The sequence below is a fragment of the Electrophorus electricus genome, chromosome 11 (assembly GCF_041902795.1).
Source record: "Electrophorus electricus isolate QZ-2024a chromosome 11, ASM4190279v1, whole genome shotgun sequence".
Lineage (NCBI taxonomy): Eukaryota > Metazoa > Chordata > Actinopteri > Gymnotiformes > Gymnotidae > Electrophorus > Electrophorus electricus.
Genome location: NC_137507.1, coordinates 8,402,611 through 8,415,000, shown reverse-complemented (window position 1 = coordinate 8,415,000; position 12,390 = coordinate 8,402,611). Strand labels below are relative to the sequence as shown.

Here is a 12,390-nt window from a genome sequence, read left to right as displayed (position 1 = left end):
GAGAGAGAGAGCGTGAATATTCTACACAGAGAAGTCGAAGGCCTAAGTTGTGCTTAACAGATGAGTTCACTGGCAAAGAGGAGCAATCAGACTTTGATTTATGCATTATTTAACCTCATTCAATTACTGCTACTACACACTCAAACTCTTTTGCCCGAATTACATTAGAAACAATTAAAATAAATGTCCCGGGCATATTTAGCAGGTCAATTAAAACAACCTTTTGGGCAAATAGAAAAAAAAGTCTTACACTTTGTATGAGACAAATGCGAATCCCAGCTATTAACTTATTATGAGCAGAAATACCTTACAAGACGAATGCGTTATTAATAACTTGTTGATTGTAGTGACTAATTATTGTAAGATGGCTTCCCGGCTAGACTCTGGGGGAGAGGGCGCGGAGGGACGCAGTGTATAAATAATTCGGAGATGACGGTGGACGGTGTAGCAGTGTGATGAAGAGCGCTATCAGACTAACGGAGCCGTACAACGGGCCGCCATCTGCCTCCCCGTTAGAATAATGAACCGCGCGCGGCTCCGGTGGTGGGCTCGAACCTCCGCGCGAGACAGCGTGGAGGAGCGGCGGGTGATCGCGCGCCGACTCGCTTTACAGCTCATTGATCAGAGTGATGCGCCAGTCACCGGCCCCCCGGCCCCGGGAGCGGAGTGCGTGGACAGCAGGAGGGGCTGCGGTGCGTCGCACTGCGCTGCGGATCGCTAAGGCAGATGTGCGTGAAGTGTTGATGTGGTTTTTAATCGTTTTTTTTTTTTTTTTAATAACATGTTTTTGTGGGAGTGTAGCTTCTCTGGGAGGAATCACAAGCTTTAGACGTTAAAGACCGATAAGAACAGCAGTGCAGACTAACGTCGGGTTCACGTCGTCGCGAGCGGTGAACTGGGGTGAAACAGCCCCCTGGTCTTGGCCACCTGAAATTAAACATCTCGCAAAAGCTCCACATCGATTAGAGTCTGCAGAAATACACCGAATAGAGCACTTAGACAGCGACAATCAACAGAGCTGAGAGAGATAGAGAGAGAGAGAGAGAGAGAGAGAGAGAGAGAGAGAGAGAGAGAGATCAGCGTTAACTTTTGCCAAGCCTACAGTCACACTGAGTTGTTGTTGTTTTTTTTAAAGAAGATTCACTCTGCTCTGTTAGAAATCTCCATCACGCTAGAAACAGTTACATACACCTGCCTGTGTGGGGACTATATTTTCTGCCGTGTTTCTAGCGTGATGGAGATTTCTTGCTCTCACGTGTCCAGGTATTTTTTTCGTCAGGATGGGAATCATGTTAGGGTCATACTCTCACGATCTGTTTATGTCATCTGTTCATATCACACATGCTGCTCAAAACTCAAAAACACTGCCATGAGTCTTATTTGAGGTAAACTTCAGGGCTTCAATTCAGCCCTTTCTAACAAGATCACTGAAAACAGAAGTTGCTTCCATTTCTGAAGGTGTCACGTCACATTCCAACCATGATTCACCAAAACACGCTGGTCAGAGCTGAATTTTAAATGTAGCTAAAGTGTCCAGGCTTCCCCCGTCTGCCGTGATGCCATGGTTCATCAACCACTGAAGCCCTTTTATAAATGAGAAATGTACACAACTCCTTCATCTAAATTCAGTAGAGGAAGGTAACTGGGGCTCCATGGTGTCAGCTGACAGACCTGCTCAGTAGCATAGTACTCACATAATAGTGCTTACTCTTTCTCGTCCTCACCGGGATCCAGCAGCAGTGGATCGTGGCTGGGACAGTTGGGTGGGGGTATGGTGGATCCACACAATGGATGGCTTTCCCTCGTTAGCCGTGTAATCAGCTCTGAGTTACGGAGACCCATCTATCCTGTGTGTTTATGCCCTGTTATCATGACCCCACAAAGAGGCTAAAAGATAGGTGTTTACCAGCTCTCTCTCTCTCTCTCTCTCTCTCTATATATATATATATATATATATATATATACACATATATATATATATATACACATAGCAATAAGTAAAGAAATTTTAGTCAGCTCCTCTCAAATTGTCCTGTGATGTACAGCTCTCCAGAGCATCTGAAACAAAGGCCCAGCAGGCTAGGCACTCTGTTAAAATAGTGCGCTTCCTATTTTACAGATTGAAACTTCTCAGGCAGGAATAGAATTTTTTCCCTCTTCCGATAGATCAGTCATGCTTAGGGTACCTCAAGATGCTATTTTAAGGCCTTTTTTTTTTGGTGCCATGTTACCATGAGGTTCCAGATTTCAGAAACACATTTTATGCTGATACATTTATGCTGATGCACGTTATGCTATACCGGGAGATGACGGCTCTGTAAAGTTGCTTCTCGGACACCTTAAGGACACTGGAGATTCGACGGAAACAAACTTCTCTGTACACGTATCAGTCAGCGATTTCATTTACAACCCAAATAGTGCAAGAGGCAGCACAGTTCCCACAAGAGAGAGCGAGACTGCATGACCTGTGCTGGTCTGTCCACTATTTACCAGTTAAATTTAGAACTGGATTAAAGGTTTTGTTCTGGTTTTAAAGTGCATGGATGGATTTTGTACTTCATTATAGTTCAGGCTGTTCATCCTTCTCCTTCCAGGCCACAAGGTCTCCAGATTCCCTGCTTCTGTGCTTCTCCGGCCCAATTAAAGCTCTGTGGTTTTTAAAACTGTCCATCAGGGGCGTCTCTCTCACCACACTTTGAAACCCCACCTTTAGACCTTCTCCATCAGACCTGTCCCTCCATATACAGTCTGTGTATTTGTTTGTTTTACCTTAGGTTTTGTGGATTCCTCATGTTTGTGTTCCATTGGGTTGTGCATTTTTTTATGTGATTCATTTTTTGTTGATATCATTCCTACAAGTTGACTATTTTATCTGTTTATTTGGATTTGATTCATAGTACAGCACTTTGGCAAACACCTGATTTAAAAAAGTTTTGTGCTTTATACATCATTTTGACTTTTAAAGGACAAAACCAGAGACTAACAAGAGCTCCAAACCGCTGAGAGCACGGCGTGATTGGCAGCACACACGCAGGGCTGGAGCCGCTCTAACACACACTCCTACTGACAGGACCACACAGACCCACACAAAGCAAATGTGTGTGAAGATGTGTGTGTGTGTGTGTGTGGGGGGGGTGTAAATGTATATCCACGGTCACACAACTGTCCTACAGAAGAGATACACTCTGCAGCATGGAGAAGTGTCATCATGGCTGGGAGGGTGTGTATGTGCGTGTTTAGGGGGGGGGGGGGGGGGAATCATAAGAGTGCTAAAATTAAATGGTGGGGGAATAGGAGGTGCTGATGTCTGAGACGTTTTGAGTCATTTTGTGAGAGACCAAGCAGTAGTCTCACACTGATCAGTGCTGTCTTCTGAACTCTCTCTCTCTCTCTCTCTCTCCCTCCCTCCCTCCCTCCCTCCCTCCCCACACTTTCAAACGGAGTAATAATGGAACAAAATCAGCTCTACAGTTTATCCTTTTATTCTCCAAGACAGAGCAAATGCCAACCATGCAGATGAGAAGAAAAACCAAAGGTAATATTATACATGTGGGGCGAGTGGGGTTGGGTGGGGTTGAGGAGCGTGTATTAGGAGACTAGTGTTGCAGTTGCAGCCAGAAGGCAACAAAGCACATTAACTTACATGGTCTATTGAGGCAGAGTGTGTGTGTGTGTTGTGCCGTGCCGTGCCAGGGTAGGAGGCGCCGATATTAACCTTTGCACATTACAACAAAACTAAAAATCATGAAATGAGCTGCGTTTAGAATCCTGCTCTGTGTTTCTGATCCAGCACCACTCTGCTTCAGACGGACCCCCCCCCCCCCCCCCCCAATGCAAACTGCCCCCCAGCTCCTACTATAGTAGCCATTCTCCTGTTCCCGGCATTTGGCACGCTTTGGGACCCCACCTCCTACGTCTGCTACAAAAACCAGGCAGAGACGGAGGGAGGGGGGGGAGGGGTGGAGGAGTGGAGGTAAAGGGTGGGGTAGATGGGGTGGATGGTGTCCGTCCCATCTTTCAGGCTCCTGTGGTTCTCTGGGCTGCTCCGCTGGGTCAGGTGTGTATCCAGCACGGCCTTCCACTAACAGTTGTTTCTCTACACTGCAAACAAGGCTGCCCCGAGTCCACGTCTCGCCGTTATCGCTCCGAATTCGCCTGTTTCTGGGAAAAACAAGGAAGAGGAGAAAGCAGAGAAACAGTTAAGGGCATGTGGGGCTAGGCCTGGCGGGAAGAGGTTAGGGAGGAGTAGAGGGTAGGAGTCCTGCAGGTGGGAAGGTCTCGCGCTAAACGAGGAGTCCGAGCACTGTTCCCAAGCACTCCGTTCTCTCTCCGCCTGTCAATAAATGTTTCTTACAAGCTACCGCACAGAGAGCAGGAACGCCCGTAGAGAGAGAGAGAGAGAGAGAGAGAGAGAGAGAGAAAGAAGAGACAAAAAGAGGGAGAGAGAGAGAAAAGGGGGTGAGAGAAAGAGAGCATCAGTGAGAGACAATGAGGGTGAGAGAGAGCAAGAGAGAAGCGAAAACACGAGATGTTTTAGTAATGCACTACAGACAAGACAAAACCCTACAACTAGGGGAGAGCAGGTAGGAGGCAGAGGGGAGGTGGAGGGGAGGCAGAGGGGAGGGGCGCAGCTGAATGATTGAACCTTCGGCGGCTAACGGCGCTCACACCTCCCTTCCTCCCTGAACCAGGCAGCCAGACAGACGACTGCAAAATCCCACTTTAAACAAGTGACCTTGGCACTGCCTGGTCCAAACACGCTGGCCTGGGCACAGGGGGTTAGACAGGAGTCTTACACAGCACGAACCCCAGTGAACACACGTGGGAACGCCGGACACGCTCATGGACACAGGCACCTGGACTGTCTCTGCCCTGCACAAACAGGGGCCCTAATCCTAAAACCTAAACTCCTCTCTCCAGGAAATAAATATGAGAGCAAAAAAAAAAAAAAAGAAAAAAAAAAAAGAGAGAGCGAGCCACTCATGCGGTACAGAAGAGGAAGAAACCATCTCTGACCATAAACTGGCATTCAGAGAAGCCTTTCAAGGCAGTTTCTCTCTCCTCTCCTCCCATCTCCCCTTTCTCTCTCGCTCCTCTCCTCCCCTCTATTTGTCTCCTCTCCCCTCATCAGCAGCAGGTCTTCACTAGCGTCTGTATTAGCGCTGGAGTGGAAACAAGGTGAAGCGTTAAACGTCATCAGTCCACTATTGATGAGCTGAAGGGTAATTACCCTGACAAAGCCGCAGCGAGGACAGAGCGTGTCCGTAGCCGCACCCTTCGACAGGCCTCACGCAAGACACGCCATTCACATTGCCGCGTGGGACACGGCGACGGCAGCGAAGTGGGGCGCACGGTAGCCGAAGAGCGTGTACTTGTACCGACCTTAAAAAGTCAGCATCTCTTATCCAGCATGTTTTAGTGTTCAGAGCGACTGCGCATGCAGATGTAATGCAGGCACACGCCCACTCTCCCGTCGTGAACCTCAGATTGAGTTTTCCCTGCATAATTCTGTGATCCTTTTATGTGAGTGAGTTATAAAATCAGATTACAGCGATAACCTGAGGCAAACAAGAATGCATTTTAAAACATACATTTGACGGAATGGTGGGCTGCAACACACCACGTGCAGGGCTGGGTTTCACATTTACAAGATAATGGCACGCAGACAGAAATGGTACGAATGCTAAAAAGGTTACAGGTAGCCCTGCACACAGACAAAAAAAATGAATAAATCATATCTGCATTTACATGATGCCCTGTTTAAGCCCAGCAGAATTCGCGCAGGGGTTTAATACCAATGCCCAAGTGAAAGGAACCTGCTCTCTACTGAAACAGCACTGCTAAAATCTAATAGAAAAGCCATCTGAATGTAAATCGGGCCTCGTCGAGGAGCTGCGCTCGCGCGTGATGAAGACGGCACGCGAGGTCAGAGGGACGTTCTTGCCCGGTCTCCTCTTTCAGAGGCAAAGGTCTGACTCTTGGCCGGCGGAGCGGTTAGAACAACATTCTGGCATCAGCTGGAGCAAGGGTTGAGGTGCCAGGGTGGGCACACACTGCCCTACCGATAACGCTGATGGATAGTTAAGTCTCCGTGGACAAGAGTGTTTGAGAAACGCCATCAACGTTAAACGCAAGTAGGGGAAGTAGGAGATTGCGTCCAGACAGCACGTGTTCACTTGTGCTTCTTTTGTATAACGCCCTCGGGAGGTATGGAGGGGGTCAGCTCCTCTAGAAGAAGAAAGAAAGATCTCTTCAGAAATGGACATCTGAGCAGCAGTGTGTCTGTGCTGCGGTCCAGGGCTTGACGAGAGCTAGTGGAGGCTCTGCTCGTGGGCCAGGACAGAGGAAGAGGAGGTTCAGGACAGCTCTGCACAGCTGAGCGCACAGACACTCACAGCTAACACATTACAGCTCAGTTACGCCCACAACTGGTTATTTGGGTGCGATGGTGTGGCAACATGGTTACACGCCTAAAGCTCACACACACCTGAACACACCCCAAACCGAACACCCTCCATCCACTTCTATACATACATCTACTCACCAACGCCCTCTATTAGGCTCAGTAGTACTTGAACTTAGAGGTCAAGTGCTCATAACTGTTCTGGGTCAAACCTGGTGTTGTTCTTTTGTTTGTGAATGAGATGGTGTTAATGATTTAATGCAGCAGTCTGTGACAAACACAGGGGAGAAGACCCACGCCCCCCAGCGCCGAGCCAAGGAGACACAGTCACCTGTTTAGCATCGCTGACACACTGCAGGTAGAGGGAGGCCAGGCGGGAACAGAGCAGAGTCTTTCCCACGTTCTCCCGGTAGCACTTCATAATCTGGTCCTGTAGGTCAGCACACACAGCGCTGACTTCATAACGCCTTCCAGAAGGGGGAGGGGGAGGGGGGTGAGAGAGAAAATATATTAGTAACATCGTTCATCATTGTTACATTTAGTTTCTGATGGGGCACCAAAATGAGAATGTGACAATGACAAAGGGGTGTGAAAACACTGTCCTTGCTGTGTCCTCACCCCTAAACATCAGAACAATCACTAATTAATAGCAAAATTGATCAGTGTAGATTGGATTCGGAAGATAATCCAACTCCAGCTACTTCACGGCCAGCGTGGTGTCTGAGGGGGTGTTTTGGACATGCAGCTGATTTGGGGATCTGTGGTGCATTGTGGGAAGCTTGAACGGCAAACCACCAGACTACAATTCCCATGAGTGCCAACATGCCCAAACGCGTGCACAGACACTGACCCGGCGTCCTCCGCCATGTGGCCTGGATTTGCACGACACCGCTGTGTTTCCCAGCCAGATCAGAGTTCACGACAGAATACTAGGCACGTGGGAAAAGCTTTGTGGACAGACAGCAGAAACGACCAAAGCCATCAGCTCCGAGAGAACCCCAGCCAAGCCATGGCTGCTACAAACCCTGCAACACGGCACTCCGCCATGGAGGAGGGGTATGACATGCACAGAGCCCCTCCACAGCGCCTCCGTGACCTTTAGGTGAAGGAGAGGAGAGGTGGGAGGGGGAGGTGTTACCTCACAGCGTTCAGAGCCCCTCTGTTGGTTCTGGGGATCAGGTGCCGTCATAAGCTTGGCCGGAGTGTTATTAACATTACGGAGGAGCCATGAGGGGAAATGAAGAGATGAAGGCTGTCAGAGCTGCGCGGCTCTATCTGATCTCTCCCCGTGTCTGATCTCAGGCAGGGGATTCGTCCTCCTTCCAGTTTCCTTTTCTGTCTTTTTCCATCTCTCTCCTCCCATCATATCCTCGCTGCGCTCAATCCACACAGCTGCTGTCAATCAAGCAACACCCCCCCCCCCCCCCCCCAAACACTTTAATAGGGGAGGGGGGGGGGGAAACAGGTATATGAGAGAGAGCGAGACCGAGAGAGTGGAAAGGCGGGAAAAGACGATGGCGATGTTTTAAACACAAAATATTGGCACGAAACAACATCTAATTAACAACCACAGACCAACAGGACAACTGCAACCAGCTCAGAGCCCCTTCATAACCTCTCCAGCTGTTACAGGCCACCACGTTACAGGTTGCAGACCCTCGGCTACTTCACGGGTGTACACAGACGCCAGGAAACCAGGCGCTATATTTATTCACACTTAGATTTCGCATTGAATATGTGTGATGTGTATCTGAGGTGCAACTTTCTGTTTTAGTTTTTAATTCATTTGAAAATTAATTAACAATAATATTCTGACACATTTGGGAGAGGTCACTTATATTGACAAGTGGAAACAATTAATGAGTAATAAAGTTTCTTTTGAAAAAAGTATAAGCAGTAATTCTGTATCTGTAATTATCTCTCTCTCTGACTGAGACACACACACACACACAGTATATATGAATATCTGGCCAGACAGTCTTGTCTGTGAAGGGATAGAAAGCAATACAGGCCATAAATCACAGAGGGAGGAGACAGAGGCAGATATGACATACCAGTGAAAGAGGCAAAGATATGAGATGCTCATAGATGAGATGCTGAGAGAGAGAGAGAGAGAGAGAGAGAGAGAGAGAGAGAGGGGGATATATAGAAGTAGCTGTCCAGTCACGTAGTCAGGGCTACCAGAAGAGGAAAAAAAGAGAAGAGCAGAGTTGGGGAGGGGGAGGGCATGGCATAGTGATGTGAGCACAGAGTGAGACAGTGGGAGAAGAGGACAGAGAGTTGGGGAGGGGAAGGACATGGCATAGTGATGTGAGCACAAAGTGAGACAGTGGGAGAAGAGGACGGAGAGTTGGGGAGGGGAAGGACATGGCATAGTGATGTGAGCACAGAGTGAGACAGTGTGAGAAGAGGACTGGGAGAGTTGGGGAGGGGGAGGCCATGGCATAGTGATGTGAGCACAGAGTGAGACAGTGTGAGAAGAGGACTGGGAGAGTTGGGGAGGGGGAGGCAATGGCATAGTGATGTGAGCACAGAGTGAGACAGTGTGAGAAGAGGACTGGGAGAGTTGGGGAGGGGGAGGCCATGGCATAGTGATGTGAGCACAGAGTGAGACAGTGTGAGAAGAGGACTGGGAGAGTTGGGGAGGGGGAGGCCATGGCATAGTGATGTGAGCACAGAGTGAGACAGTGGGAGAAGAGGACTGGGAGAGTTGGGGAGGGGGAGGCCATGGCATAGTGATGTGAGCACAGATTGAGACAGTGGGAGAAGAGGACTGGGAGAGTTGGGGAGGGGGAGGCCATGGCATAGTGATGTGAGCACAGAGTGAGACAGTGTGAGAAGAGGACTGGGAGAGTTGGGGAGGGGGAGGCCATGGCATAGTGATGTGAGCACAGAGTGAGACAGTGTGAGAAGAGGACTGGGAGAGTTGGGGAGGGGGAGGACATGGCATAGTGATGTGAGCACAGCAAGTTTAGTGTACACACATCCACTCTGGCCTACACAAGCTGTCACACCAAAGCAAACAAACAGCGAGTGGCACTAACAGAGAAAATAATAATAAATTATATTTATATAGCCCCTTTTTAAAACAAGTGCTTTATATGATCAAATAAAAAAAGAAGAAAAAATAAAGAAGTCCTAATTTGTTTTTGGAGCTGACTGGTACATTCCAATTACAAATCCAGAGAGGCAGAACTGGAGCAGATAAACCAATCAGAATGCAAATACAGAAGGGCGTGAGGAGACACAGGCATTCAGGACCTAATAAAAGATCCTGTAATCCGGACGATCTGGGTCACTGCGGGGGGTGTCATCTCTCACTCTAGTCTGTGGGAGGATTCTAGCTGCCAAATTAGATTATTAATGAGCCCCAGAGATCGTTAGGCTAGTTCAAGATAATGGCAGGAAAAAATCAAAACTACAACATAATCCCTTAACTGCCTGTGCGACGACGACACTTATTAAAATACCGCCGCACATTTCTCAAGGGGCTCCAGGCTCGGTTTAACTCTGGCGAATAAAGACAAATGTCAGTGTACAGTGACGTCGCGGCCGTCTGGAGCACGAGTGGCCCAGATGAACTGTTATCTATTTCTTAATGGACACACGCATATTTGTCATTGTTTACAACCACTTACACACTAATGAGGTTAAGCGGTGCAGCTCGTACTTGAGAGGACGACGACAAAAACCCCCCCCCAAAAAACACCACAGTCATTTTGGGTGTGACAAGCTGTGTGATGGAGAAAGACAAATAAAAACAAATGTAGCAGTTAGAGAGAAAAATGACCAGGTTTCATTTTTTGGGTTTTCATTTTAAAATAGGATCCATCAGCTCCATTACAAGAGGAAGAGAGAGACAGGGAGAGAGAGAGAGAGAGAGAGAGAGAGAGCGCAGTACAGAGGGAAAAGGGGGGGGGGACCAGAAGTATGACCGCCAACATACGTGTCACACACGCACACGCAATTCCACACACTGTTCCATTAGTAAGACAGACGGACAGAGAGGGGGTCAGAAAGAATAATTGAGAGAAGAAATTGGCGACAGTTCAGAGTTTGTAAAAGGAACCTGGACTAAGAGATAAAATGCAAAATAAATAAACAAACAAATAAACAGAGTAAAAAATAATAAAAGACAAAAATAAGGGGAAAGCAGAAAGAGCATGGAAATGGAAGGTTAGAGGCAGAGAGAGAGAGAGAGAGAGAGAGAGAGAGAGAATGAAAAAGATAAGAGGGTGATATATTCCCAATCTCAGCCATCCAAAGAGAGTCACAGTAAAGATGTAAGGAGGGAGGGAGAGGGAGAGGGAGAGAGCGTGTAAAGATGTAAGGAGGGAGGGAGAGGGAGAGGGAGAGAGCGTGTAAAGATGGAAGGAGGGAGGGAGAGGGAGAGGGAGAGAGCGTGTAAAGATGGAAGGAGGGAGAGAGAGGGAGAGGGAGAGAGCGTGTAAAGATGGAAGGAGGGAGAGAGAGGGAGAGGGAGAGAGCGTGTAAAGATGTAAGGAGGGAGGGAGAGGGAGAGGGAGAGAGCGTGTAAAGATGTAAGGAGGGAGGGAGAGGGAGAGAGCGTGTAAAGATGGAAGGAGGGAGGGAGAGGGAGAGGGAGAGAGCGTGTAAAGATGGAAGGAGGGAGAGAGAGGGAGAGGGCGAGAGCGTGTAAAGATGGAAGGAGGGAGAGAGAGGGAGAGGGCGTGTAAAGATGTAAGGAGGGAGGGAGAGGGAGAGGGAGAGAGCGTGTAAAGATGTAAGGAGGGAGGGAGAGGGAGAGGGAGAGAGCGTGTAAAGATGGAAGGAGGGAGGGAGAGGGAGAGAGCGTGTAAAGATGTAAGGAGGGAGGGAGAGGGAGAGGGAGAGAGCGTGTAAAGATGGAAGGAGGGAGGGAGAGGGAGAGAGCGTGTAAAGATGTAAGGAGGGAGGGAGAAGGAGAGGGAGAGAGCGTGTAAAGATGTAAGGAGGGAGGGAGAAGGAGAGGGAGAGAGCGTGTAAAGATGTAAGGAGGGAGGGAGAGGGAGAGGGAGAGAGCGTGTAAAGATGGAAGGAGGGAGAGAGAGAGTGTAAAGGAGGGAACGACGGCACTGCTGGAGTCTAGAGAGCATTTGAAGATGATGATAGCTTGATAACCTGTAGTAGCACTGGTTTAAGAGTGTGAGTGTGTGTGTGTGTGTGTGTCATGCATGCACACATGTTCGTGTGTGCATATGCATAAGTGTACATGCGCACATGGACGTGTGTGTATAAACGATTCTTTTTTTTTTTTTATCCTGCATTCATTCATACTGGACGCTCAAGGTGTTCCTGTGGGCTCTGGTTTACCCGACGGCATTCCCAATGTTCCTGTGGGCTCTGGTGTATCAGACAGCGTTCCCAGTGTTACTGTGGGCTCTGGTTTACCCGACGGCATTCCCAATGTTCCTGTGGGCTCTGGTGCATCAGACAGCGTTCCCAGTGTTACTGTGGGCTCTGGCATACCTGACAGCGTTACCAGTGAATGCTGCAGTGCTATTTTGGGAGACTGGGATAAGTCGTGCTTCAACACACACTGGCCTCGTTCTACAACAGGGTCAGTGCTGCTGAACCACTACGGGGCTTCTAGGCTTTCCAAAGACGTGCTCTCTCATGGCACTTGCACACGCACGCACGCACACACGCACGCACAGGACCTACCTTACGGTCTACATTTTTTGCTTTCAGCAGCCTCTCAACACATCTGAACCACATCATGAGGGGCAGAACGGGAGGAGAGAGGAAGAGTGAGGAGGACAGAGGAGAGCAGAGCCGCAGGGCTGTGTGAGTTAAGAGGGGTCGTGTCCTTGTGGTAGCCATCAGTGCAGAAACACACGGGGCCTTCACAGGGACACATGCCAAATCCCACTGGCCTGAGCTTAAAAGGAACAGCATGGAGCACATAGGGAAAAAGTTAACCCACACACAGACCCCACCCACAGACACACCCACCCACAGACACACACTCACACGTGTGCGCACAC

At 48.8% G+C, this 12,390-nt stretch overlaps 1 protein-coding gene across 3 annotated transcripts in view; it reads right to left on the bottom strand.

Moving 5' to 3' along the window:
- Nucleotides 1–3,466: 3,466 nt before the first annotated feature.
- The window catches only part of chchd3a (coiled-coil-helix-coiled-coil-helix domain containing 3a), a 58,769-nt gene continuing 49,845 nt past the window's right edge, over nucleotides 3,467–12,390 (bottom strand). The window contains exons 7-8 of one of the 3 annotated variants that reach the window (XM_027025557.3): nucleotides 6,735–6,870; nucleotides 4,061–4,155 (exon numbers count right to left, since the gene is read on the bottom strand). In XM_027025557.3, the coding sequence (XP_026881358.1) occupies nucleotides 4,138–4,155; nucleotides 6,735–6,870 (154 nt within the window). In that variant the 3' untranslated portion in view covers nucleotides 4,061–4,137. Of the gene's footprint in view, nucleotides 4,162–6,734; nucleotides 6,871–12,390 lie in introns of all 3 variants that reach the window. The other 2 variants (XM_027025556.3, XM_081722936.1) reach the window with 2 other exon arrangements.